This window comes from Macaca mulatta, chromosome 20 (genome assembly GCF_049350105.2).
Source record: "Macaca mulatta isolate MMU2019108-1 chromosome 20, T2T-MMU8v2.0, whole genome shotgun sequence".
Lineage (NCBI taxonomy): Eukaryota > Metazoa > Chordata > Mammalia > Primates > Cercopithecidae > Macaca > Macaca mulatta.
In genome coordinates, this window is record NC_133425.1 from 30147569 (window position 1) to 30175111 (window position 27543).

The 27543-nt window shown below is 53.0% G+C and overlaps 2 protein-coding genes, 1 long non-coding RNA gene and 1 pseudogene across 8 annotated transcripts; 2 read left to right on the plus strand and 2 right to left on the minus strand.

Annotated features, from left to right (window-relative positions):
• Window positions 1-745: 745 nt before the first annotated feature.
• Window positions 746-8918, plus strand: SLC5A2 (solute carrier family 5 member 2). 4 transcript variants are annotated; one of them, XM_001113206.5, is made up of 14 exons: window positions 746-1034; window positions 2772-2843; window positions 2919-3023; window positions 3829-3993; window positions 4271-4376; window positions 5422-5502; window positions 5632-5861; window positions 6142-6277; window positions 6498-6605; window positions 6737-6887; window positions 6996-7164; window positions 7240-7455; window positions 8253-8379; window positions 8458-8918. In XM_001113206.5, exons 1-14 carry the CDS (start codon window positions 888-890, stop codon window positions 8682-8684), a joined length of 2040 nt encoding a protein of 679 aa, XP_001113206.3. In that variant the 5' UTR covers window positions 746-887; the 3' UTR covers window positions 8685-8918. The 4 variants fall into 4 exon arrangements, with proteins under 4 accessions (XP_001113206.3, XP_014981514.2, XP_028697156.1 ...); XM_015126028.3 differs by having other exon boundaries at window positions 8253-8918; XM_077986019.1 differs by lacking the exon at window positions 6498-6605 and having other exon boundaries at window positions 818-1034.
• RUSF1 (RUS family member 1) lies at window positions 7600-26946 on the minus strand. Of its 2 annotated transcripts, none has more exon segments than NM_001194596.2 (13): window positions 7600-9081; window positions 10144-10221; window positions 10332-10475; window positions 11118-11188; window positions 11619-11676; window positions 11755-11939; window positions 12018-12088; window positions 14984-15085; window positions 17533-17638; window positions 17723-17755; window positions 18890-18935; window positions 26328-26442; window positions 26636-26944. In NM_001194596.2, coding segments are annotated over 13 exon segments (1407 nt in total). In that variant the 5' UTR covers window positions 26936-26944; the 3' UTR covers window positions 7600-8983.
• Window positions 13113-14177, minus strand: LOC144338012 (uncharacterized; annotated as a pseudogene). The gene has a single exon (XR_013411724.1). The product of XR_013411724.1 is annotated as an uncharacterized LOC144338012 (transcript).
• LOC144338013 (uncharacterized) lies at window positions 14343-16913 on the plus strand. The gene is made up of 2 exons (XR_013411725.1): window positions 14343-16119; window positions 16234-16913. It is a non-coding gene; the product is annotated as an uncharacterized LOC144338013 (long non-coding RNA).
• Window positions 26947-27543: the final 597 nt, after the last annotated feature.

Consider the following 27543-nt stretch of genomic DNA (forward strand, 5'->3'; position numbering starts at 1 on the left):
TATTTATTTTTTAAGGGACGAGGTCTCACTCTGCTGCCCAGGCTGGTTTCAAACTCCTGAGCTCAAGTGATCCTCCCGCTGCAGCCTCCCAAAATGCTAGCATTACAGGCATGAGTCCCCACACCCAACCAATCCTGCTCTTGAGGAGGCTCTAGTTTGTTGGGAAGACAGACCTGGACCCAGGCAAGGGCCACACAGTGTGCTCAGAACTGCATCAGAAATGTCAGAGAAGTCTTTCTTCAAGAGGCGACATAGGCTGGGTACTGAAAGCTGAATAGGAGTTGGCCATTTGGGAGACAGGGAACCGCTCTAAACAGAAGACACAGTTTGTGCAAGGATTTGGTGGGGATAAAAATATCTGGGCAAAAAAAGCAAAAAGCAAAAATCTGGGCTGGGTAGGTTAAGGGAGTGGGAAAGGATTTCTGATTTCCTCTAGATTTGGTTTGGAGAAGCAGGGGGAAGGATGAGCGGGAATTGGGGCACGGCTGGGGTTGGAAATCAGGATGAAGAGCTGGTACTAAGAGCTATGGAGGGTTCTTGAGGAGGGTGAGTGGCCCTGTCAGACTTGGGTTTGAAAATGATTTCTCTGGATTAGTTAAATCCAGGGGTGCTCGCTTAGCTAAGAAGGAAGAAATGCATTTTTAGGGAGTAAAAGAGGTGATTTTGAGCCTGGGGCACAGGGGAGAGGGCGGAGGCTAAGGCCCAGGAAGGAGTGCTCTTGAACTTGGAAGGGCCCAGCTCCCCAGGACCAGCCTTCAGCCTTGATATGACCTGATTCAGCTAAACAAAGCTGGGGAGCGGGAACAAGACCTGGGGGACTTGTCGGCTCAGTGCCCCTGAGGTAACCATTAATCCTTCCCTGGGGGAATCCAGGGGCTGGTCCTTGGATGGGACAGATCCTGGGGAGAATGGAGGAGCATACAGAGGCAGGCTCGGCACCAGAGCTGGGGGCCCAGAGGGCCCTGATCGACAATCCTGCTGACATTCTAGTCATTGCTGCATATTTCCTGCTGGTCATTGGTGTTGGCTTGTGGGTAAGAAGTTGGGGGTGGGGTGCTGCTGGGGGCTGCTGGCTTCGGGGCCTGGGAGAAAAGTCTCAGGGGGCCAAGGGTGGGAGAATGATGCTTGGATCTTTGAAGGAGAAACCTAGGCCTGGGGGCAAACAGGTCTTTGGAGGGCCTCAGGAAGGCCCAGCCAACATTCCTTCCTTGTCTTCCCACCTTGGGAGTGTGCTAGCTGAAGGGGTCCATGGATTTTCATCAGGGTCGACATTCTAAATGGGGTATCATTCTCCTGGCCACATTATGGCTGACCAGCAGAAAATATCCAAGGCCCCCAGGAAGGTCAAGCCAAATCTATGCACGATAAATCCTGGGGAGCTGGGACGGGACTAGCGGCTCACACCTGTAATCCCAGCACTTTGGGAGGCCAAGGCAGGGGGATCACTGAGGCCAGGAGTTTGAGACCACACTGGCCAACGTGGTGAAACCACCTCTCTGTTTTATTTTAAAAATTTATTTATTTATTTATTTATTTATTTATTTATTTATTTATTTTTTTGAGACAGAGTCTCCCTCTGTCGCCCAGGCTGGAGTGCAGTGGCCGGATCTCAGCTCACTGCAAGCTCCGCCTCCCGGGTTCAGGCCATTCTCCTGCCTCAGCCTCCCGAGTAGCTGGGACTACAGGCGCCCGCCACCTCACCCGGCTGGTTTTTTTTTAATTTTTTTATTTTTTAGTAGAGACGGGGTTTCACTGTGTTAGCCAGGATGGTCTCGATCTCCTGACCTCGTGATCCGCCCGTCTCGGCCTCCCAAAGTGCTGGGATTACAGGCTTGAGCCACCGCGCCCGGCCAAAAAATTTATTTAAAAATTATTGATTTTTAAATAGAGAGGGGTCTCACTCTGTTGCCCAGGCTGGTCTCGAACTCTTAGGCTCAAGCAATCCTCCTGCCTCTGCCTCCCAAAGTGCTGAGATTACAGGTGTGAGCCACTGTGCCTGGATGAAACCTTGTTTCTTAAAAAAAAAGGAAAAAAAAAAAAAAAAAGAAAGGGAAAATTAGCCAGGCATGCTGGTGTGTGTGCCTGTAGTCACAACTACTCGGAGGCCAAGGTGGGAAGACTGCTTGAGCCCACGAGCTCAAGGCTGCAGTGAGCTATGATCATGTCACTGCACTCCAGCCTAGGAGACAGAGCAAGACCTTATCTCTAAAAACAGATGTGGGGCTGGGCACGATGGTTCATGCCTGTAATCTCAGTACTTTGGGAGGCCAAGGCAGGTGAATTGCTTGAAGCCAGGAGTTCAAGACCAGCCTGGCCAACTTGGTGAAACCCTGTCTCCACTAAAATATATAAACATAAATAAATAAATAAATGCAAATAGCTGGGTGTAGTGGCACGTGTCTATAATCCCAGCTACTTCGGAGGCTGAGGCATGAGAATTGCTTGAACTTGGGAGGTAGAGATTGCAGTGAGCTGAAATCATGCCCCTGCACTCCAGCCTGGGCAACAAGAGCAAGATTCTGTCTCAAAAAAATGAAGGAAAAGAAAAGGAAGAAAAAGAAAAAATATGTGAAAAGACTTGGGGAATTGGACACTGGGATTAGAGCCTGGGTTGCCCTGAGTGGGAGGAGTTGGGGGTGGCAGTGCAAATGATCGGGGAAACTAGCGTCGTTAATCTTCAGCCAGAAACAAGGCTGAGGAATGTGTTGAGGACGCTAATGAAGTCCAAGGCTGTGCCCCAAACCCAGGTCTCCCCCGCCTCTGTCTCCCAGTCCATGTGCAGAACCAACAGAGGCACTGTGGGCGGCTACTTCCTGGCAGGACGCAGCATGATGTGGTGGCCGGTGAGACGGGCTGGACTGGGAACGGGAGGGGGCCTGGAGAAGCAGCCCTGCTCACTCCCTCCTCTGGCCACCCAGGTTGGGACCTCTCTCTTCGCCAGCAACATCGGCAGTGGCCACTTTGTGGGCCTGGCAGGGACTGGCGCTGCAAGTGGCTTGGCTGTGGCTGGATTCGAATGGAATGTGAGGCCCTTTTTTTCCAATAACCCCACCCCCACTGAGAACATCTGGAAGGGTCACACCTTGGGCAAACTCTGGGAAAGGGGGAATGAGACTGGCAGTGGGACTTTCCAACTGCGGGGTGAGGTTGGGCTGGGAGTGGAGGTCACACATCCAGCCAGGAAGCAGAGGGGTGCAGGGGTGACCACTGTCGGTCCTGCTCTTGACTTGGCCATGTGAGCCAGCCTGCACCAGCCACTGCCTCTAGGAGCTTCCATTTATTCCTCTCTGAGTAGGGTGAGCAGCCTCAAAGCCAGGGAAGCACCTGCTCAGATGTGCTCTGAAGCTGTGGTCTGTGAGGAACTTGGGGCCAAGTTAAAGCCTTTTGTAGAAGTGAGGAGCAGATACAAAGCTCTGGGACTGAGGCTCCCGTTGGAGGGGAGATCAGGCTTTGAGCTCAGGGCTTCCTGGAGGAAGAGGCCACTGAGCTGAGCCTTGAGGGACACAAGGTTTGGGTGGCTTTGGCTCGGGTCAGTCTGAGGGGTCTATTATGGGGTTCATATCTAGATGAACATAGGGACAACATTGGGAGAAACGGGCCAGGAGTGATAACCTGGGTAGACAAGGAGGGCTCCAGTTAAGAACCCAGGAGGGTGTCAGCTCTGTTCCTTGGTGCCCAGGGCCTCGGGGCCATCGCCTGCAGTTGTCCTCTGGGCCCCAGATGTGGCCCTTTCCAGGGTCACTTGCTTGGAGTAGCACCTTCACAAAGAGGTCAGATCCTCAGGGATGAGGGCAAAGCCACCCTCAGCAGCAGTACTGCCCCCGGCAGGCGCTCTTCGTGGTGCTGCTACTGGGCTGGCTCTTTGCACCCGTGTACCTGACGGCAGGGGTCATCACGATGCCACAGTACCTGCGCAAGCGCTTCGGCGGCCGCCGCATCCGCCTCTACCTGTCTGTGCTCTCCCTTTTCCTGTATATCTTCACCAAGATCTCGGTGAGCGCGTGTGGCGGATGGGATGGGGCCCTAGAAGGGCGGAGTCATGAGTGGGGTCTCTAGAGAACTCTGGAGGGCATGGGACCTAGGAGAAACCACTGTGAGGGTTATGATGATGGAGGCAGAACCTGCAAGGAGTGTCTCCAGGGCACTAGCCACAGTGCTGGGACCTGGAAAAATGGAGGGAAGCTTTGAAGCTAGTAGGGCATGGTCTGGGCAGGAGGTGGGCCAGGGACACTGCCCTGGGTCCTGACCTGGCACTTGCTCCTCCCCAAAGGTGGACATGTTCTCCGGAGCTGTATTCATCCAGCAGGCTCTGGGCTGGAACATCTATGCCTCCGTCATCGCACTTCTGGGCATCACCATGATTTACACGGTGACAGGTGCCAGCAGGGGCTTAGGAAAAAGAGTGGGCCTGGGACACTGCTGCCAGCTGTGGCCAGGGTTTAGGGAGTTGCCAGAGGAAAGCAAGCTGGAGAGGTTTGGAAGTGTGGTGTGGTCCAAGCAGGAGAAGGGACTAAATATTTGGAGAGCAAAGGCTTCCTCTCTTTCCACTGTCTCTTGGATTTTGACCGGAAGTTCAGAGAGAGAAAACCATGCTGGGCTTGAGTGAGGACTGCGAGAAAAGGAAGATTTAGCAGCTCTTGCCTGCCTTGAACACCTGGGAGAGTGCACCTGACGAGTCTCCAAGACCTCTAGACAAACCCAGTATGGTTCAGAGGGACCTGGGGTGGGGTCTGAGGTCAGATGTGGACCAGAGTAGGCAGGGCTTGGTGCCAAGGCCCACTTGAGGGGCCCCACCTTGAGAAGGAACAGAACTGAGTATTGGATCTTAGAGAATCACCCTCTCCTATGATGACAGAAAAAACTGGGGGTGGCTGGGAGCAGTGGCTCACGCCTGTAATCCCAACACTTTGGGAAGCCGAGGCGGGCAGATCATGAGGTCAAGAGTTCGAGACCAGCCTGGTCAACATGGTGAAACCCCATCTCTACTAAAGATACAAAAAATTAGCTGGAGGTGGTGGCACGCGCCTGTAATCCCAGCTACTCCGGAGGCTGAGGCAGGAGAATTGCTTGAGCTGGGGAGGTGGAGGTTGCAGTGAGCTGAAATTCACCATTGCTCTCCAGCCTGGGCGACAGGGCAAGACTCCATCTCAAAAACAAAAACAAACAAAACTGGGGCCTAGAGGGCGTTGCTAGTGGGGGTCCTGCAAGTGTGGCCTGGCCCTAAAACTCAGCCACACTCTGCCCGCCAAGCCCTGCTTGTTGGTGCCTGCGTGCATGAGCCCCGAGAATGGGCCATCGTTTTGAAATTTATTCTCCAGGAAGGGGAACTCTCTTAAATTCCCGCAAAGACGCCTTATTGATAAGACCAGCCTGTCTGTGACATAAACAGCTGGGCTGTCCCCTGACCCCGGCCTGTTGCAGGAGGGCTGGCCGCGCTGATGTACACGGACACGGTACAGACCTTCGTCATCCTGGGGGGCTCCTGCATCCTCATGGGTTACGGTAGGAGCTCGCCTACCAGGGAGGGGCGCGAAGGGCGTGGTCGCGGAGCTCTCGGCCTGCGCGCGGGGCCGTCGCGCCTCTCCGGTCTGAGGATCCTAAGAAGGGTCCTCTGACGGCCTTACCCGGCAGCCTTCCACGAGGTGGGCGGGTATTCGGGTCTCTTCGACAAATACCTGAGAGCAGCAACTTCGCTGACGGTGTCCGAGGATCCAGCCGTGGGAAACATCTCCAGCTCCTGCTATCGACCCCGGCCCGACTCCTACCACCTGCTCCGGCACCCCGTGACCGGGGATCTGCCGTGGCCCGCGCTGCTCCTGGGACTCACGATCGTCTCGGGATGGTACTGGTGCAGCGACCAGGTGCGGAGACAGGGCTGCGCCTGCAGTGAGGCCGGGGCGGAGCCGAGACGGGTGGAGCCTGAGTCCCTCCCCGCCTCTCCCACAACTGTCTAAGGCGCAGTCTGAGAGGCGGGAACCCCTCCAGGGTGGTGCTAAGCCAGACAGAAGGCTCCATCTGCTCCGAGCGTGCAGCTGAACTTGGGGCACTCACCAGCCAGAGGCGGGGCACATATTAGAGCCGGGGCGCGGGGCGGGGCCAAGGAGAGGCCCGCACGTGGGCAGCTGAACGCCCCTCCCGTAGGTCATTGTGCAGCGCTGCCTGGCCGGGAAGAGCCTGACCCACATCAAGGCGGGCTGCATCCTGTGCGGGTACCTGAAGCTGACGCCCATGTTCCTCATGGTCATGCCAGGAATGATCAGCCGCATTCTGTACCCGGGTAACGTCCGCGTCCCCGCCCCGCCCCGCCCCTTTCCTGTGCCAGCGACCGGGCACCCGTCTCCCAGTTTAGCCACCCTCCTAAGACTCGGGAGTTTGGGCGCGGAGTCCCGCCTCCCTCCGGGGATCGCACGCCTCCTCTGCTAGGATTCCCAGTCCCCACCTCCTGGGATTCCCAGACCAGGCCCCGTCCTAGCCGCGCGGTGGCCTTTCTCTGGCAGACGAGGTGGCGTGCGTGGTGCCTGAGGTGTGCAGGCGCGTGTGCGGCACGGAGGTGGGCTGCTCCAACATTGCCTACCCGCGGCTCGTCGTGAAGCTCATGCCCAACGGTGAGGGCGGTCCCGGGCCACAGGCGCAAGCTCGCTGCGGAGCCCGCTGCTGGGAGGGGTCGTCCTTCGCGCAGCTGCAGCCGCCCTGGACCCCCAGTGGCCCCAGCCTCACGGCTGCCCTCGGCCCGCAGGTCTGCGCGGACTCATGCTGGCGGTCATGCTGGCCGCGCTCATGTCCTCGCTGGCCTCCATCTTCAACAGCAGCAGCACACTCTTCACCATGGACATCTACACGCGCCTGCGGCCCAGCGCCGGCGACCGCGAGCTGCTGCTGGTGGGACGGTGCGGCCTGGGCTCCCCTCCTCCCTAACGGATCAGCCCGGGGCGGGGGCTTGCGCACGCGCAGGGGAGTCCAGGGTCCGGGGTTCGATCCGACGGCCTCCGCCGCAGGCTCTGGGTGGTGTTCATCGTGGTAGTGTCGGTGGCCTGGCTTCCCGTGGTGCAGGCGGCGCAGGGCGGGCAGCTCTTCGATTACATCCAGGCCGTCTCCAGCTACCTGGCACCGCCTGTGTCCGCCGTCTTCGTGCTGGCCCTCTTCGTGCCGCGCGTTAATGAGCAGGTGAGCGGCATGCGCGCATGGCGACGGCGGACTGGGTTTGCACATCCTGAGCAGGCTGACCCGTTTCCTTCGCAGGGCGCCTTCTGGGGACTCATCGGGGGCCTCCTGATGGGCCTGGCACGCCTGATTCCCGAGTTCTCCTTCGGCTCGGGCAGCTGTGTGCAGCCCTCAGCGTGCCCAGCTTTCCTCTGCGGCGTGCACTACCTTTACTTCGCCATCGTGCTGTTCCTCTGCTCCGGCCTCCTCACCCTCCTGGTCTCGCTGTGCACCGCGCCCATCCCCCGCAAGCACGTGAGTGGCCGGGTGCCTCAAACAAGCACTGTGCGACACAGCAACCACTTACACCTGCCCTCTGCTTCCTGGAGTGCAGTGGGGAGGACCTGAATTTCTAGACTGAGGGTTGGGAGCGGGCTGGGGGTCCAGCCGCAGTTGCAATTGCAGAGCAAGCATTTTTATTTAAATACATTTATTTGAACCAGCCTGGGGGAGGCTTGATGTTGATGGGTTGGTGATTAAAGCCTCCCAGAGCCAATCCTTGGCATGGCCTTTGGGACTCAAAACACAGGATCTGACTGGTGGGGCACAATACCATCTTGAACGCCCACAAAAAGGTTTGGTTTTGTTGCTGAAGGGCAGGTGGCTCCAGGCAGGGCTGATGGTGGCAGGGTGGGGTGAGGACAGGACAAGAGATCCGGGTGTGGAAGGATGACAGGGAGTGTGGAAGGATGACAGGGATTCCGCAGCAGCAGGGGGGAAGGGTGGGAGCACACAGGCACAGAACACTGTGAGCAGGACTGCCAGGCCAGGGTCGCAAGCGCTACCATCTGGGTGTAGACAGGGGACCTGAGCTGATGAAGCTGGGGGAGCAGGGCCAACGGCTGTCAACACAAGCTCAGGGGCTCGGGGTTTACCCCGAGAGCACAGGGCAGCCATGTAGGATGGAGTTGGCATGAGTTGAGCCTGGGCTGGCTGTGTGGTCTCAACAGAGGTGGGTAGGGCAGGCAGTAACGAGCTGGTGTGCAAGAGACTTCAGGGTCGGGCATGGGGGGACAGAACTCCCACCTAGTCCGTGCTCCCGCCCTCCCCAGCTCCACCGCCTGGTCTTCAGTCTCCGGCACAGCAAGGAAGAACGGGAGGACCTGGATGCTGATGAGCAGGAAGGCTCCTCACTCCCTGTACAGAATGGGTGCCCAGAGCGTGCCATGGAGATGGATGGTAGGGCACCATGCCGGCAGGTGGGGCTGGGGGAGCTGAGTTCCCGCAAACTAACTGCAGGGCCTCAATTTCCCCCAGAGCCCCAAGCCCCGGCACCAAGCTTCTTCCGCCAGTGCCTGCTCTGGTTTTGTGGAATGAGCAGGGGTGGGGTGGGCAGTCCTCCGCCCCTTACCCAGGAGGAGGCAGTGGCAGCAACCAGGCGGCTGGAGGACATCAGTGAGGACCCGAGCTGGGCCCGTGTGGTCAACCTCAATGCCCTGCTCATGATGGCGGTGGCTGTGTTCCTCTGGGGCTTCTATGCCTAAGACCAACTGTGTTGGATACCATAAGCCACAGCCTCACAGGAAGTGGTGGGGAGGAGCCTGCGGTGCTCCCCAGGAAAGGGGAAGGGGCAGTGGGGTGAGAAGGTCCTGGCTCTCCTTCTCCCAGCCTTCCTCTGCCTGGGGCCCACTGCATCTGATTGGCAGTCACTTCCCATGAGGGCCTGGCCCACCCGCTGCAGTTGCCCTAAGGAGAAATAAAGCCGCCTTTCCCCTGTCCTGCTGTGGCCAAAGTGTCCTTGCTCCAGGTTCCTGTCCTGGGCTTGGGCCTCTGTCTGGGCCGCTCACAAGACCTTCTTTTCGGGAGACAGAAGCCATGTAGCCCTCCACTCGTCCACCTCTAGCTGGTGCTTCTCGGTCTTCCAGCCAGCATCCTGCAGTCCTGGGGAGAGATCATGGGTGCTGCTGGGAATGCTGGGGACAAGGGTAAGGAGAGGCACAGGCTGGGTGCAGGCTTTGTGCACTACTGGGGCTCCCACTGCCTCTGCTGGGTGAGTCTGGCATAAAATGAGGCTGAAACCACACCTGGCTGCAGGAAGAATTCATTGAAATGGCACGCAGAAGAGCGCTGGGATGGAACAGGCACCAGACAAAACGTCCTCATCAGTCAATGTGAGGGCCTCCCCACTCCATCCTCCCATTTCCTACATGCCAACGGGGATTACACAGACTGTCCACGCTGATACCACCTCAGAGACCATTCTAAGCTCTCCATCCTATAGACAGGGAAACTGAGTGCTAAACTTAGGATTGCAGGGAGAACCCATCTTTTTTTTTTGAGATGGGGGTCTCTGTCACCCAGGCTGGAGTACAGTGGCACAATCTGGGCTCACTGCAACCTCTGCCTCCTAGGCTCAAGTGATCCTCCCATTTCAGCCTCCTGACAGTCCCACAGGCGTGCATCACCACGCGCAGCTAATTTTTTAAATATTTTTGGTAGAGACAGGGTTTCACCATGTTGCCCAGGCTGGCCTTGAACTCCTGAGCTAAAGTATCTGCTTGCTTTGGCCTCCCAAAGTGCTGGAATTACAGGTGTGAGCCACTGTGCCCAGCAGTCTTTTTTTTTTTTTTTTTTGAGAGAGAGAGGGTCTTGCTCTGTCACCCAGGCTGGTACAATCATGGCTCACTGTAGCCTGGACCTCTCCCAGGTCAGGTGATCCTCCCACCTCAGCCTCCTGAGTAGCTGCAACCACAAGTGCAGAATCACACCTAATTTTTGTATTTTTTTGTGGAGACAAGTTTTCACCATGTTGCCCAGGCAGGGTGTCAAGCAATCTGCCCACCTAGGCCTCCCACGGCGCTAGAATTATAGGTGTGAGACTCTGCATCAGGACCAAGAACCCAAGTCTTTCACCTTTCAGATGGAAGGGTGGGAGTGGGGGAAGGTGGGGCCCCCAGGGACAAGGCTTCAGGGACCAAGCAGCCATAAGCTGAGGTATGTTACCTTTCAAGAACTTTGGGAACAGCATGTCCAACACTTGGTGTGTCTCCTTGACGATGACCCAGCTCTCTTTCTTAGGACCTGGGTGCGGGGGTGCAGAACCAGAAGCTCTGTATCCTCCAGCAGGACAGAGTCTGTCCCCTCTCCTCCCCGCCCTGAGGCATCAGCAGTCTAGATTGTGAGGCACTTACCTGCCCGCACCTGGTTCCTCAGCTCCTCCAGCTCTGCTGGAAGGGGTCCGTCTCCCTGCAGGGCCCCAAGCATCAGCCCATGTGTGGCGGCCCTTAGGACGGTCTTGGGGCCTGCCTTCTGGTTCAGAACTACCTGTACCTGGTCTGGAGGGACCAAGAGACAGACTGGTATTAGGGAATGGAAACCTCCCAAACCCCCTCGATCCCATCACCCTGCTTCCCCTGTCTGCCCCGAGACCTACTGGCCTGGCATGGAAGGCCAGCACCTCACACTTTCCTTTCCAATTCATCTGTTGCTCCCCAATGTTTGGGCCAAACTGACCAGTTTCCAAATACAACTTCATAGCAGCTCACTGGGCTGGGTCTATTTTGCATTTCTTTAATGGCTGGTGAGAATAAGCGCCTTTTCACACTCACCAGCAGACCAGCACACTCGAGGACTTGTTTACCCAAGAGGCAACCCAGGACGGGAGAGAAGGGTGGTTTTCCCAGCGACAGCAAAGGTCACAGCCTTACTAAGAGTGCTGCAATATATAAGATGCTTTGCAGTCACATTATCTGATCCTCATAAAAACACTGCAGGGAGTAAGGCGGTACCGTTAGCTCCGTTTTACACAGGGGTGAAGTGAACTTCACTGGGGCATTGCAGCTGTAATTTGAATGGTCTAGAGCAACCCCCAGAACACGCAGCCTCCAAACTGCCCAGAGCTGGGGGCCCTGGATTGGAGGAATGAGAGGCTGACCCGGGAGGGTGCATCGTAGGCTGGGAGAACTAGGCACACTCACTTCGTGACTGGTCCCAGCAGAGGAGGTAGGGTTCTTGGTGCCCCTCAACCAGCTGTTGCAGCTCAAAGACACTGTGGGGGAGAGGAGAGTGCAGTGGGGGTGGAGGACAGCAAAGGCAGGCATGCCCAACCAGCCACTGAACAGCCACCCACGGTGAACCGAAATGATCCAGGCTTCACTCAGGGCCCCTCGCTTCCTCTCTCCCTCAGCCATTACCCACACACCCAAATCTATCCTTTCTTCCTATATCCAGTCATCCAAACTCCCCATCTGCCCATTCTTCCTTCACCCATCAAACACATCCCTTCCATCTACTTCATGTTATACACCCTTTCCTCCCTCACACACCCACACTGCCCCCATGTCTGTTCAGCAGCAATGAAGAACCCAGGACAGAGAGGTGGGGCCTTGCCAGGGAGGCCAGTGTGTAACTGGAGTGAGGGGTGTGTGCGGGGAGTGTGGGTGGCAGCGGTGATGAGTGGGAGACGCCAGGCCACTCACCTGGAGACCAAGCGGTGTAGGGGGACTCCCAGGGATAGAGACGGAGCTGGCCAGAAACCTGTGGGAAGCTGGGGTCAGGACGCCTAGGCAGTGGGAGAGGCTGAGACACAGGACCCGAGACAAGGGGCAGAGTCACCTGTCCACAGCGGCTCCATGCGATTGGCTGCAGTGGGGTCGAGTACCTCTCCCCTCTGAAGGTAGTGCTTCAGGACCAGCCGGAGCCGGCCTTCGTTCAAAGTCTCCATGACCAGGGATCGGACCGCGCGGTAGTTGGCATAGATGTGGAGGGCAGTGAGGAAGAAGAAACATCCAAGGCTGAAGCTGGGGTGAGAGAGTGAGGTAGCCGAGACGGGCAGAGGCCCAGCTGGGGCTCTCCTGCCCACCCTGCTGGCCGCTTACCCAGGGCAACCTGACACCAGAGGGAGCATCAGGAGGCTGACCAAGAGCCCTGCCAGGTTCACCAGCGTCTCCTGGAAAACGGCAGAGGGAGTAGGAGTTGGAGGGTGTCCCTCCAGGCCACTGAGTACCCTTGAGTGCCTTTCCCCATCCTCCCTGCTCCACAACCTCCCAGGGCTCCCTACTGCAATGGGAGTAAATTTTTAGTTTTTGGTGGGTAAACTATCATTTAAAAGATGCCAGCTCGAGGTGGCTCACACCTGTAGTACCAGCACTTTGGGAGGTTGAGGTGGGCAGATCACTTGAGTCCAGGAGCTTGAGACCAGCCTGGGCAACATAGTGGGACCCTATCTCTACAAAAAAATTAAAAATTTGGTGGGGCATAGTGGCTTATGCCTGTAATCCAAGCAATTTGGGAGGCCGAGGTGGGCAGATTCCCTGAGCTCAGGAGTTCAAGACCGGCCTGGGCAACATGGTGAGACCATGTCTCTACTAAAAATACAAAAAATTATCCGGGTATGGGGGTGTGTGCCTGTAGTCCCAGCTACTCAGGAGGCTGAACTGTTTGAGCCTGGCAGGTGGAGGTTGCAGTGAGCTGAGATCACGCCACTTCACTCCAGCCTGGGCAACAGAGAAAGACTCCATCTCCAAAAAAGAAAAAAAAATTAAGCCATGATTACAACACTGTACTCCAGCCTGGGAGACACAGTGATACCCTGTCTAAATACATATATGTGTATCAGTTGCTTCTTTGCCAGGTAGGTGCCCTTGGAATACCCATGAACATGTCGTCTTTGTCTTCCAAGTCACCAGAATAGACCCACACTCAGGCACTTACTAATGTGTTTTTTTTTTTTTTTTTTTTTTTTTAAAGAAATAGGGTCTTGCTCTGTCACCCAGGCTGGAGTGCAGTGGTACAATCATAACTCATGGCCACCTCAAACTCCTGAGCTCAAGTGATCCTACCACCACGCCTCCACTGATTATTACTGCATTTTTTGGTAAAGATGAGTCTTGCTATATTGCCCAGGCTGATCTCGAACTCCTGGGCTCAAGCGATCCCCACCTCAGCTTCCCAAAGTGCTGGGGTAACAGGCATGAGCTGGAATAACTTTTATTTACTGATTTTAAGTTGACTGCTCCCCTCCCGCCAAGCTCCTTTGGTATGCAGTAACTGGCAGATAAATTTGCAAAGGGGTCAAGGAACCACCCTGGAAGAAAAGGAACAAGACCCACACCTCTTCCCTTGTGTATCAATGTTATAAGAACACTCTGATGGCTGGATTGAGATCACCCCAGGGGACCCCAGGCTACCTGCCCCCAACTCATCATGAGAGTGGAGTCTGGATTAGTGCCCCTGACAACTGGGCTCCCAGGTAGAGCTGGTCCTGGCATAGAGAGGACCTGAGACTGGAGAGCTCTTCTCACCCAGCCCCCTCCCCGGGAAAGGCGTATGCTGTGGGAATAAAGGCTGTGGGTGTGGCAGGAAACTGGGGATCAGGAACCTTGGAAGCTAAGGAGCAGAGGGACCTCCTCTCTCCCAGGTGGGAAGAGTCATTTCCAGTGGCCACATCCAGTGACAGCAAAGCTGCATCGGCAGAAAGCTGGGGTCTGCTGCGGGACTGACACATTCCCAGGTTGGTCCTGGATACGTTCCCGACTCTGTGGACCGAGGAAGCCCTGGGGCCTTGGGAAAAATGGCTTGGGCTTAGGGTGAGGGCTGAGGGCCAGCGAGAGAACAGGCGAGGGACAGCAGGCATGGAGCCGGGAGTCGTGCGGTGAGGGGCCTGTGCTGTGCTTCCTTCTTGCTCCTTAACAGCCTGTGGACTTAGGTTCGGAACAGCCAATGGGTGGAATGAGCCTGAGCATCCGAGAGAAGGACTTCCCCAGGGGTCCCCAGGGAGATGGGACCTCTTCATGCTTTATTTCCTCATCTCTACTAAGGCAACCATGAGCATTTGCTGCACATGCCCACTGTGAGAATTTAAAGAGTTCCCAGAAATGAAATACTTGGCACATGGTTAGTGCTTAATAAATATTAGCTTGGGTTAAGATTATTGAGCCAAACAATGGAAGAGAAGGCCAGAAAGTAGGAATGCATCGAACAGCAGTTTCTAAATTGCTTCAGTGTCAAAGAAAACCATCTCACACTTCTGGGACTTCCCTGGGCCTTAATTTCCTCGTCTGTAAACCAGGGCTAAGTAGTACCTACCTCGCAAGGTTGGTGTGAGAGTTTGTTTTTGAGACAGGGTCTTGCTCTGTCACCCGGGCTGGAGTACACTGGGGTGATCATAGCTCACTGCAGCCTCCACCTCCTGGGCTCGAGGCTGGGACTACAGGTGTGCACCACCACACCTGGTTAGTGTTTCTTTTATATATTTTGTAGAGATGGTGTCTCGCTGGGTTGCCCAGGCTGGTTTCAAACTCCTGGCCTCAAGTGATCCTCCCACCTCGGCCTCCCAAAGTGCTAGGATGACAGGCGAGAGAGTTAAGCCCTCAGCACGGGGTTTGTGGAGGTCTAATCCATGCAGAGTTCAGCCTTAGGGGTGTCCCTACTCCAACTCTAGGCTCCCTGGGACGGGTAGGGGGGCTGGGCCAGCAGGCCTGGTAAACTGCTGAGTGGAGGCCCCAGCCAGTGACCCAGCAAACCCACGTGCTGGGTGCCTCTGACTTGCCAACTGCCTTGACATGTGGGGCCTCATGTGATCAGAACATCCAGCTTGCAAGGTGGGGTCTGGAGAGGGCAAGGCTGAGGGCTTGCTCTCAGCCACCCAGGTGGTGGGCAGGGCCTAAGATCAGCTCAGACTTGCTGCCACCAGAGCCCAAACCCTACTCCTGCTTGGGTATCTTGAGTCAGCAGGGAGCACCCACACTTCTTCCTGTGTATTCCTGGGCAATCCAGGGCACTCAGGGGCTTCTCCCCACGTCCCCTCCCCACCCCACGCCCTCCCTCCAGCTCTGGCGCTCACCTGGCTGCTGTCCTTGGCTGACACGTCAGCCATGTTGTTCCTCCGAGCCTGGTGCACCGTCAGGGCAGCCCGAGTGGCCCCACCAGCAACACTCACGATACACTGGGTGGGGAGGGGAAGAGAGAAGGTTGGTGGAGACACGTGTCCTGGTAACACAGGCACTCAGACCAGCTGGAGAAAACCTGGCCCTGACCAAACTCTGAATGCTGTCCTTGGTATCTACTTCTCACCTTCATGACCCCTAGGCTCAACTTCCCTGTCCTGTTCTAGGAAACTGGAGTCCCACCTGCCACTACCACCTTGGGGACTGGCCTCACAGAAACTTAATTTCCTTCTCCAAGGTGGAGGCCCAAAGACCATTCTCATCCCAGAACTCCCAGCCCTCCAGCTCCTGCTTTGGCCACACCCTCCCCATTGCTGGCAGGAGGCTCAGGTTGGTTTCCAGCTTCATGCTTACATCTGCCTCCTGTAACTCCTCTACTCTCCTCCTGCCCCAGTGAAAGCTGTCGAAACCTACACTGATGGCCCTGACCTCCCAGGGCGCCCAGATCTCTCCCTCTGAGATTGCAGGATAAAGCTCATCAAGGAGGGTCACTAGTCACCCACAATCATCCTGAGTTCATCAAAGCTCTTTTATTACTATTTTAATTTATCCTTAGTTTTTGAATACAGAGTCTCCCTGGGTTGCCCAGGTGGGCCTGGAACTCCTGGGCTCAAGAGATCTTCCCATGCCAGCCTCCCAAAGTGCTGGGATTACAGGCGTGAGTCACCACCCCTGGCTGAGGGCTCTTTTAGAGGCCAGACATAGACTTAGGTGCTGTGATACAAGTCAGACCCAGGCCCTGCCCTCATGGAGCGTATAGATCAACAGATAATAAATAAACAAGTTAATATGCAGACAGAGGAAACAGTCTGTTCCAAGGCCAGAGGAACGAGGGACAAAGTGAGGGCAGAGTGGCTGACAGGGACCTGACCACGCAGAGCCTGGCAAGCCTGGTGAAGGTCTTTCTCTAAGAGCAATGAGGCAGCAGAGTGACTTGATCACTTTCCTCTTTGAAAGGATCACTAGGCTGCTCTGAGAGGGGAGCGGCAGGGAGTCTACCCGGGAAGCAACAGTGCTCTCTCAGCAGTGAGAGGTGGTGACAGGGAGACGGAGGAGAGAATGGATTGGAGATTTTGAGGAGGGAAAAATAATAGAACTGAAGGTTCAGCTGAAGGTGACAGGTAAGGGGAAGGGGGAAGAGTGAGAGGTGGTGACAGGGAGACGGAGGAGAGAATGGATTGGAGATTTTGAGGAGGGAAAAATAATAGAACTGAAGGTTCAGCTGAAGGTGACAGGTAAGGGGAAGGGGGAAGAGGAGGAGGTGGTGGCAGTGGTGGTGGTGGTAGCATGGATGACAGCCAAACTGGCTTCTCTTGGTGCAGCTGGACATGGAGGTTGTGGAGAGGGGAACTCTAGGGAGGGGTCTTCAGAGGGAAGCTCATGGCCCTGTTCCATTCCCTTGTTGGACAGATGAAGAGACTGAGGCCCCAAAGGCAGAGTTTGAAGCAAAAGCCAGAGGGCACAACCCTCGGTCCACAGCTATAGCCATGCTTTTCTCTGGGTTTTCCTACCCTGTTTAGGGGTGCTCATAGCATTTAGGCCTGCACCAGGGAAGCTAAATGTCCTCCACCATAAGGAACCGTTGTAACCCAAATGCCAGTGCTTATGGAGAAACATGGCCCTAATGTGATTTTAAGTTGATAGACGGGCCTTGGAATGGGTCTTCCATTTTTTTGAGTTTCTCCTCTGGGCCAGGTACTTAACTCTGACAAGATATGCTCTTTGCTGAACCACGCCAGGCCTCAGTGTCCTCATTTGGATGAGACCAACCTGTAAAGGTTATGCGGGCAACAGCCTGGCATGGAGGAAGAGTGTACCTGCACCCCACATGTCTCCCAGCTCACGGTGTGGTCTGTGCTCCATCTCCATCTTGCCTCCGGACCTTAAGCTGTGCTGTTTCTTTTGCCCAGAACACCCGCCCTGCACCTTAAACTCCATCTTCAGGACCCAGGCTCGGGGGAGCTCTTCCTACACTCCCTGACCAGGCTGGAATCCCCGCCTCACTCTCTTGCAGGCCCCTGCATTTCTCATTTGAATACCTGTACCTATAATTCCACAAACACTGAAGCAATTATGTGTGGTTTCTTTCCAAAGCCAGGGGGCCACATTCTGTGCCAAACATGCAGCAGGCACTCCATAAATACTGTACTGAAAGAACCAAATGGAAGTCAAGGAAGCTGGTCCCAAATGTTGACGTTGGACAACCCCCTTCCACTTCTCAGCTCGGAGCTCCCTCCCCAGTCCTGTGGCTCTAGACATTGCCTTACACTTTCTGGGGCACTAGACGCTGTCTGGCTGGAGGAAGGTCAGAAAGGATGGTTGGGTTTGAGTAGAAACACCTGAACTTTCTTACTCTTCTCGAAGTGGCTTGAACACAGAGCCCAGGTAAACTCACACACTACCAAGGCAGGTGTCTTGGGCAGATGGGTGCCCCACAGGTGGCTACCTTGGCCAGGTTGCTGGTGGAGACGGTCATAGTGAAACAGATTGGGTATACAGGAGCCATAATCTCAAGGAACATGGCTACATCATTGAGGATGTCCGCAAAAAGCCTGGGGAGGGATCAGAGGTTAGAGGTCAGAGGCAGGAGATTTCATAATGGAAGACTCTCCTCCCTTATCCCCGCTCCTCCTCACCTCCACTGCTTGGCGTTGCAGTCCAGTTTGCTCCTGTTGGGGAGGACAGGTTGTTGTAATGTGGATTTAGGGAGAAACATCCTATGGGCAGTGTGGGGAGTCCTGGACCACAGTAAAGTCTGAAGAGCTCAGGAAAATCCACACCCCCAGACATCTGTCCCCACACTCGGTCACTGCTACCTAAAATGCCACCATTAGCTGGGAGGATCTTTAGTGACTGACTGATTGCCCAGTGTCTCCCGCTTATGAACTCATGATTTACCAAGGAAAACCCTGATTGTCTTGTGGCTGCTCCCCAACCTCTGTCCGTCCTTAGAGGGAGGCTCTTCCTGGGTTCCTCTGCCTCTCCCCGTTCTTCTTGCTTTAGAGTGAGGGTAGCCAGCGAGTGTATTTTGGACTAGTAAACATCACATTGAGTGTGTAACCCTGCATGTTACAGACAGCTAGCCCTGATAGGGGATATGATTTCCCTGGATCACATGAACAGTGGGGGAAAAGGCTAAGAGAGCCGGGCTCCGACATCCAGGCCTAGGGTACTTCTGTTACATAACACCGTGGATGACTACCTCACCTGCCCTTTTCGTCAGACAGTGACTCCCTGCCCTGTGCACAAACACTTGGAAACAACTTCTCTAGGGTCAGGAGGATACTGCAGCCCCAGCTCAGCTCAGGATTTGCAGCATTAGGCCCAAGTCTCAGTGTGAGATCTCCTGGAGGGAATGGGAACATTCTTGGGAGGGGTACCAGACACACATAAGGAGATCCTGAATACACGGCCTGGTTGAGGGTTCTGCCCAGTGAACTGCCCAATACCATGGAAAGCACAGGCTTCAGGTTCAAATCCCATCTCGCTAGTTATAAGCTGTATGGTCTGGGCAAGTAACTTCCCTCATCCACATTTATGAAATGTACATATCCAACCCCATCCTACAGAGTTGCTGTAAGGATTAGAGACAACATACAGAGGCTCGGGGGGCACCGTTACAGCTGTTAATGGTGGCTAGTGTTTACTGAGCCCTATTATGTACGATGCCACGGGCATTAAGCACTTTGCATAGACCATCTCATGGAACCCTTACAATCAAAATTAATGGCAATACTACTACTATCATTACTACCCCCACTAGGAAGAGTTGCCAGAGTTGCTGGCCGGGAAGACCAACTCACCCTTTCCACCAGGCAAAGACGATGCGGCCCAGCATGCCGGTTGAATCTGGGGAGAGAAGGCACGGGTAAGGAGCAAGGAAGAGGTGTGGGAGCTGTGGGGCCTGGCAGACCCTGGCACTGAATTGGCCAGTTCACCCTGAGTCACTGCCCTTGGGAACTCAATCTGGTACTAGAAGTTGCGGACAGTCATAGCTGCATGACGGGGTCAGAAGTGCCTACACATAGCAGTTCCTCAATATGTCCCCTAGGAGACACGGACAAGAAACGTTCTTTGCAGAATTGTTCACAACAGCAAAAAACCTGGGAATAATGCAAATGTTGACTGACAGAATACATACATTCTAGTATATTCACCCAGAGGCATTCATTCATAGATGAACACTACTATTAAACTCTTGCATGAAAATAACTCATGAAGACCACATACAGCACAGTTTGTAAAGCTCTAAACTTAAAACTAAACAACATAGCACTTAGGAATATTTACCTATTTGGTAAAACTATTAAAAAAAGCAGGAAATCTTGAGTGGAAATTCAAAGGTTATTGCTAACCTATTCTAGCTGTTAGGCTGGGCAGGTGGCTCAAAGATGGTTATTATGGGATAAATAAATAAAAGGATTTGGGCCGGGTATGGTGGCTCAGGCCTACAATCCCAGCACTTTGGGATTACAGGGGGTTTGGGCCCAGGGATCGCTTGAGGCCAGGAGTTCAAGACCAGCCTGGGCAACACAGCAAGACCCCATCTCTACAAAAAGTGGGAAAGAAATTAGCCAGGCATGGTGGCATGCCTGTAGACCCAGCTACTTGGGAGGCCGAGGTGGAAGGATGGCTTGAACTCAGGATATCAATGCTGCAGTGAGCTATGATCACGTCACTGCACTCCAGCCTGGGTGACAGAGCAAGACCCAGTCTCAGGAAAAAAAAAAAAAAAAGATTTGAACTGCAGCTGGGGTTGCACGGCAGAGGAACAGGCCTCCTTAGGCTGGGCAGAGTAAGAGAAGTCTCTGGAATCAGTGGGACCTTCGTTTGCACAACCAATGCTTTCTGGCTACCTAACTCTCTCTGCCAAGTACTTCATGACCACAGTGACCGAGATGATTCCACGATTAAAATCCAGCCAAAGAGCAGACAGCAATCAGTATAGAAAACACTGATTTAGACCAGGGATCAGTAAACTGTTACTACTCCCTGGTTTTGGAAATAAAGTATTACTGGAATGCAGCCATGCCCATTTGTTTACAGATTGTCTATGGCCGGTTTTGCAAGACAATGGCAGAACTGAGTTACTGCAACTAAGATTATAAAGTCTGCAAAGCCTTAAGATCTGGCCCTTTACAGAAAAAATTTGTCAATTTGGACCATCCATTATACAGAGAGTAGCACCCATTAAGCCTGGCAGGAATATTTTAGAATGAGACACCTGGGAGAGACTCATACAGTGGACATGGGAGAGGACAGATACCATGGGGAGAGGATTTGGACTTGTCTGAGCTTGAGGGCACTGACCCTGAGGTGGGGATGTAGGAGAAAGGACACTACGTTATGGGAACGAGGGCTGGGAGCTTCCACAAAACATAAATGCGATGACCTGGGCCAGCCCTCCCATTCTCCACTGAGAGCAGATGCATTCTCCCCTTTCCAGAGCCTTCTTGGGCACTGAGTCACGCTTGCCCACCCTGGATTTGAGGGAAATCAGTAAGCGCTCCGGTGCACACCTGAAATACCTGTGCCTTTTCATCTTCACAATGATCCTGAGACCTTGGGAGGGATCCTTCCCTTTCACTGAGACTCCCATTAGATTGATGAATAAAATTGGGGCATTTTACAAGAAAATATGGATTTCCAGCTTCTCTGGAAGAACCTGAAGACATGGCCACACTGGGGCTGCCTTCTCTCACGGCCACCATCAGCTGGGGCTACCTCACTGAACGAGAGCATGGGTCCAAGCTACTGCCATCTGGTCTGCTTTGTTTCTCCATTTCTGTCCTGTCTGACCCTGGAAGTAATATGCAACAAGGTGGTTTTACAGGCCTCCCATCACTCACTTTAACCTCTTCCCTTCAAGTACATTATATTCTTGGCAAAGTCATCATTGTGCCATTCAAGATTCTGGTGCTGGATCAACTTAGTGACTGTGAACATGGCAGGATTACTTTTACCTGTTGAGAAGGAGTCCAGTGGGGCAGACTCTATTTTTCTTTTTTTTGAGATGGAGTCTCGCTCTGTCGCCCAGGCTGGAGTGCAGTAGTGTGATCTTGGCTCACTGCAACCTCCATCTCCTGGGTTCAAGATCTTCTCCTCCCTCTGCCTCCTGTGTAGCTGGGATTACAGGCATGCGCTACCACACCTGGCTAATTTTTGTATTTTTAGTAGAGACGAGGTTTTACCATGTTGGCCAGGCCAGTCTCAAACTCCTGACCTCAGGTGATCTGCCTGCCTCGGCCTCCCAAAGTGTTTGGATTGTAGGCATGAACCACTATGCCCAACCCAGACTCTATTTTTCTTCCCTTTGGCTACACACGTGTATCCACTCAGGTGTATGTCCTCCTTGGGTCACCTGACAGAAAGGGAGCCTATGCTACCTTTCCATAGATCATCAGAGGCATTTACAGGACAAATGATATATATACTCCCTATCATCTGGTCAATACTGTCCACTAGAATAGAAAACTTAACTCCCATTTGCTTTTTTTCCCTCCTCATTTACAATTAGCCAAGTTGTAAGATCTAGAAACATCTGAGTCCTAGTAAGGAATGACCACAATTGTACTTCGCTCCACCTGAAAATCTTAGCTGGCAAAAGAGTGTGGTAGTTAAGAGTGGAACACAGGAATAAGTCTGCCTGGGTCAAAATCATGGCCCTGAGTGACCCTGGATAAGTTACATAACCACACAAAAAAATTTGTCTGTTTTTCCATCTAAAAAATGAATAATGGTAGCTAACTAATATGGCTGCTGCAGCGATACATATAATGGTACAAAATGTGTGGCTTAAGGTAGGTTGCCAAAATATTAGCAACAAGTTTTATTACTACTGCTACTCATGACAATTTAGCATCATGTTCCACTGAGAGACATGTAATTGAAAATGATCACATCAAAAAATTCCAAGTAATTTTCTCATATGAAGCTCTGCACAGAAATTTCCCATGTCTGATGAAAATGAGCTTGTAAAATCCTGAGAACTTCTTTTACTATTGATAACAAGCCTTGTTTATTTATTTATTTTTTAGATGGAGTTTCACTCTTGTTGCCCAGGCTGGAGTGCAATGACACGATCTCGGCTCACCACAACCTCCTCCTCCCAGGTTCAAGCGATTCTCCCACCTCAGCCTCCTGAGCAGCTGAGATTACAGGCGTGCACCACTACGCCCAGCTAATTTTGTATTTTTAGTAGAGACGGGGTTTCTCCATGTTGGTCAGGCTGGTCTCGAACTCCCGACCTCAGGTGATCCGCCTGCCTCGGCCTCCCAAAGTGCTGGGATCATAGGCATGAGCTACCGCACCCAGCCAATAACAAGAAGCCTTTAAAGTAGATTTTTCATCCTTTTTCTTTGAGACAGAGTTTCAGCCTGTCGTCCAGGCTGGACTACAGGTGCCTACCACCACGTCAGGCCAATTTTTGTGTTTTTTGTTAGAGATGGGGTTAAACCATGTGGGCCGGGGTGGTGTCCAACTCCTGACCTCAAGCTATCCACCTGCCTTGGCCTCCTAAAGTACTGGGATTATAGGCGTGAGCCACCACACCTGGCCCCCCTTTTTTTTTCGTATCTTAAAATGATTTTAATTTTTATTAATAACTTGTCTGAGTTAAAGGTTGAGCGTTCCTTTTTTGTTTCAGACAGGATACTGCTCTGTTGCTCAGGCTAGAGTGCAGTGGCACTATCTCGGTTCAGTGCAACCTCCACCTCCTGGGTTCAAGTGATTTTCCTGCCTCTGCTTCCCGAGTAGCTGGAACTACAGGCATGTGCCACCATGCCTGGCTAATCTTTGTATTTTTAGTACAGATGGGGTTTTACCATATTGGTTAGGTTGGTCTTGAGCTCCTGACCTCAACTGATCTGCCCACCTTGGCCCCCCAATCCCAAAGTGCTGGGATTACAGGGATGAGCCACCATGCCTGGCCAAGGTTAAGCATTCCTAATCAAAAAAACCTAAAATCGGAAATGCTCCAAAATCCACAGCTTTTGGGAGTGCAGACACGATGCCAACAGTAGAAACAGCCAATGGTGAAACAGCACAAACTGTTCTTGTAGGGAAAAGAGAGATCAGACTGTTACTGTGTCTGTGTAGAAAAGGAAGACATAAGAAACTTCATTTTGATCTGTACTAAGAAAATTGTTTTGCCTTGAGATGCTGTTAATCTGTAACTTTAGCCCCAATCCTGTGCTCACAGAAATGTGCTGTATGCAATCAAGGTTTAAGGGATCTAGGGCTGTGCAGGATGTGCCTTGTTAACAATATGTTTACAGGCAGTATGCTTGGTAAAAGTCATCACCATTCTCCATTCTCGATTAACCAGGGGCACAATGTACTGTGGAAAGCTGCAGGGACCTCTGCCCAAGAAAGCCTGGATATTGTCCAAGGTTTCCCCTACTGAGACAGTCTGAGATGTGGCCTCGTAGGAAGGGAAAGACCTGACTGTCCACCAGCCCAACACCCTGTAAAGAGTCTGTGCTGAGGAGGATTAGTAAAAGAGGAAGGCCTCTTGCTGCTGAGGTAAGAGGAAGGCCTCCGTCTCCTGCATGTCCCTGGGGACAGAATGTCTCGGTGTAAAACCCGATTGTACATTCGTTCTATTCTGAGATAGGAGAAAACTGCCCTGTGGCTGGAGGCAAGATATGCTGGCGGCAATGCTGCTCTGCTACTCTTTGTTACACTGAGATGTTTGGGTGGAGACAAGCATAAATCTGGCCTACGTGCACATCTGGGCACAGTACCTTCCCTTGAACTTATTTGTGACAGATCCCTTTGCTCACATGTTTTCCTGCTGACCTTGTCCCCACTATCAGCCTGTTCTCCTGCCGCATTCCCCTTGCTGAGATAGTGAAAATAGTAATCAATAAATACTGAGGGAACTCAGAGACCAGTGCCAGTGCCGGTCCTCTGCATGCTAAGTGCCGGTCCCCTGGGTCCACTGTTCTTTCTCTATACTTTGTCTCTGAGTCTTATTTCTTTTCTCAGTCTCTCGTCCTGACAAGAAATACCCACAGGTGTGGAGGGGCTGGCCCCCTTCAGTTCTGAATCAAGGCAATCGTGGTAACAGTGACAATGAAGAGGACGTTGTTAACACTGCAGAAAAAGTGCCTATAGACAGTATGGTGAGGATGTGGGAGGGGATTATTGAGGCACTAGAGCAGCATACATTCATAATAGAATCCAAGAGAGACTTCTAAGATAGAAACCACAGTTAATTAGGCAAATGACTCTGGAGGAAACATTTTAAAAAGCCACCCAGCAGAACACTTCCTCATCCCTAGAAGACCTGCTTCCTGTCCTTCAACCGCTTCTGTTTCTTCTCACCTTAAAAAAATAAAATATGGTGTCCAGTACCCTTTTCATGAAAACAGCTGAAGACTGACAGCCTGCCGTTTTTGTTGCTGCTGCTGTGGTTCAGAAGCTGATACAGGTGTTCTGGTGACCTGCTGTGCTGCTTAGTTACCCTGACCACACAATTTCTCACTGTATTAGTGGTGTATCACGTTTTATACTGTTAAGTACTTATGTGTGAATAGGTAGAAGAAAATGACTGCTTCTTGATAGCATATACATTCAGAGTCAGGAATGATGGGGACGTCAACCAACCAGATTGTCCACATGTGTGCCTGAGACAGTGACATCTTTGCTTTCTGATGGATCAATGAACACAAACTTTGTTTCAATCATACTATTGAAAATATTGTATAAAACTGCCTTTAAGGTATGTGTATAAAGTATATATGAAACATAAACGAATTTCATGTTTAGACTTGAGTCTCATCCCCAACAAATCTCATTATGTACATGAAAATATTCCAAAATCCAAAAAAAAAATCCTGAAATCCAAAACACTTCTGGTTGCAAGCATTTTGGATAAGGGATATTCAGTCTGTACAGGCAACACGTTGGTAATATCACATGAAAACAGCAACTACTGACCCAAGCTCCAAATGCATTCCACAAATACCGCCAATAAGCCGGGTGCAGTGGCTCACGCCTATAATCCCAGCACTTTGGGAAGTTGAGGTGAATGGATCACCCAAGGTCAGGAGTTCGAGACCAGCCTGGCCAACGTGGTGAAACTCTGTACTAAAAATACAAAAAATTAGCGGGGCAGGGTGGCACATGCCTGTAATCCCAGCTACTTGCCAGGCTGAGGCAGAATCGCTTGAACCTGGGAGGCAGAGGCTGCAGTGAGCTGAGATTGTGCCACTGTACTTCTGCATTCCAGACAGTGAGACTACGAGTCTTAAAAAAAAAAAAAAAATAGAGATGGGGGTCTCCCTGTGTTGGCCCTGCTTCCTCAGCCTCCCAAAGCGCTAGGATTAAAAGCGCTGTGAGCCACCGCACCCGGCCCAGTTTTCTCAGTCTTAATGGTAAAGGTGTAAACAAGAGGCTCCTGTTTCTCAAAAAAAATCCAGAGAGGCTCACAAGGGATGTGGCCAGACTGATTCTACTAACGGAATGAGCTTTCCCTTAGAGCTGATGTATCAGGTTGGTGCAAACGTAATTGCGGGTTTCCCATTACCTTTAATGGCAACGACAACAAAGAAATCCCACAATTACTTTTGCACCAGCCTAATATCCCCTGGGAGCAGTAGTGAAAGACAAAGGACAGTGACAAAAGCCATGGGGCCTCCTCCTGTAGAACATGTAACAATTTCCCTTTTCTGTTCTATTTCCCTCTCTGGGTGGCATGGTACCAAACTGTATCTTTTTTTTCTTTCCTTAAACAATTTTTTAAAAGCTGTACACACTCAGCAGATAGTCACTCTATTATTTACAGCATCATCTGGTATCCCAGAGCATATACAATACCTTCCATTCTTTCCAGGCTCTCCTCACTTCTACTCAGGACCAATCAAATATTTTTTTTTTGGAGCTCACCAATTTCCCCTATCCTGGGCAGCGGGCAGTTTTATTCAATCAATCGCATTCTCATGCAATCTTCCACAAAGAGAATAGGGATAAAGGCGACGGGACGGGATTTGGGATCCAGATGATTTAGACTCAGAAGTCTGTGTGGGGAATGGAGTGCGGCTGCCAAGCTGGTGAGTGGGATGAGGGTCTTCCAGATGTCAGCAGTAAGACTCGGTTACAAAGCACCGCTCTAATCAATGGGGAGACCTGCCTGAATTCTACCTAATGGGGCACGAGTCCATACATATATACACATAAGAGCCCAGCGAAGGCAGGGCTGAGAGCAGCAATACGTGAGGCTCCGGGGGTGCAGCTCACCTTTCACGAGCCAGGTGGCCGTGGCAGCTGAAACAGTGGCTTTTGCGTTCCCCACCCCTATGCCCAGCAAGACTGCCTGGGTGGCCAGGGAGCCGGAGAGGCTGGAAGCAAAGGCCTGGAGAAGAAAACAAGTAGGGTGAGAAGCGGGCGCAGGGGCGTGGCGGTCTAAGTGCCGTCACCTGTTCTTGTTCTTGTTGTACGGGGCATGTCGGATCCCGCCCGCTCGGCTCCGGGCCTCAGTCACCCGTCCATAACTGGGGAGGGAGGGGTGGCCTGCACTGTCCCCTGCCCCAGACGACCGAGCTGACCTGCACAGAATCCCACAGTTGATAGGGCAAATAGTCCGGGCTGACGCTATCAGGGAAGCCCTGCGGCAGGAACACGGCCTGGAGTCCGGAGAGGGGTGGTGAGGCGGCCCTGGGAGCCCCCACTTCGCCCGCATCTCGTCCTTCGGGTTTGACCGTGAAGGCCCTGGAGAGCCCCCACCAGCGCCAGCCCCCGACCTCCCACTGCAGGCTCCCGTCCGCGGCGGCGCGGCAGCCCCGTGCCTCCCCGGACCCGAACTGCTCGGAACACAGTTGGGTCTCTAGGCCCACGTCGTCAGCCATGCCGAGCTTCTGGCTCCCAGTCCCTCCCCTGCCGCACGGTGGACGTGGCAGGTGGCACTTCCGGCTGGGCTACGGCGGCTGCGGAGGGACATCATTCACGAACAGGCGCCGCGCGGGAGTCCCCAGCTTAGTTAGGAAACTGACGGTTGCTCTTACTGGCCTACGCGCCGCTTCCGACGCCCAGGCACCGGCCCGGCCCTGTTGCTTTGTAGCATTCTGCAGCTGGGCCGCAGGCGACGTGGGCCTCCGCTAGTTGTGTTGGAGACGCGGTTCGTCCACAGAAGTTTTAGCTGTTTGACTTTGGGCAAGTCAGTGGCCCTCTCTGGGCCTTAGGTGCCTTTTTTGCTGTGAGGCCGGCGACTGTATTTTTAACCCTGATTTTATCCCTAGATCTACCCAACACATAGTAGGTTCTCAAAAGATATTTATAAGTGAATGAATGCATCATGAGAAGAAATTGGACCAGATGAGGCCCTGTGAAGCTGCTTGGGTTTTTTTTGTTGTTGTTGTTGTTGTTCTCTTTTTTTTCTCTCTCTCTCTTCTGAGTGTCCCTGGCCTGAACTAGAAATTATCCATCCTTCGGCCTTCTGCGAGACTGCAGGAACATT

Excerpts from the sequence above, each read along its gene's own strand:
- SLC5A2 (XM_015126028.3), top strand. The coding sequence starts at position 888 with ATGGGACAGATCCTGGGGAGAATGGAGGAGCATACAGAGGCAGGCTCG. Across the intron at positions 3,994-4,270 it reads ATATCTTCACCAAGATCTCG|GTGGACATGTTCTCCGGAGC; the intron begins GTGAGCGCGTGT and ends TCCTCCCCAAAG. Across the intron at positions 7,165-7,239 it reads TGCCGCGCGTTAATGAGCAG|GGCGCCTTCTGGGGACTCAT; the intron begins GTGAGCGGCATG and ends TTTCCTTCGCAG.
- RUSF1 (XM_015126015.3), bottom strand. The coding sequence starts at position 26,935 with ATGGCTGACGACGTGGGCCTAGAGACCCAACTGTGTTCCGAGCAGTTC. Across the intron at positions 17,639-17,722 it reads TGCAACGCCAAGCAGTGGAG|GCTTTTTGCGGACATCCTCA; the intron begins GTGAGGAGGAGC and ends ATCCCTCCCCAG. Across the intron at positions 10,476-11,117 it reads CTGCTGGGACCAGTCACGAA|ACCAGGTACAGGTAGTTCTG; the intron begins GTGAGTGTGCCT and ends TGGTCCCTCCAG.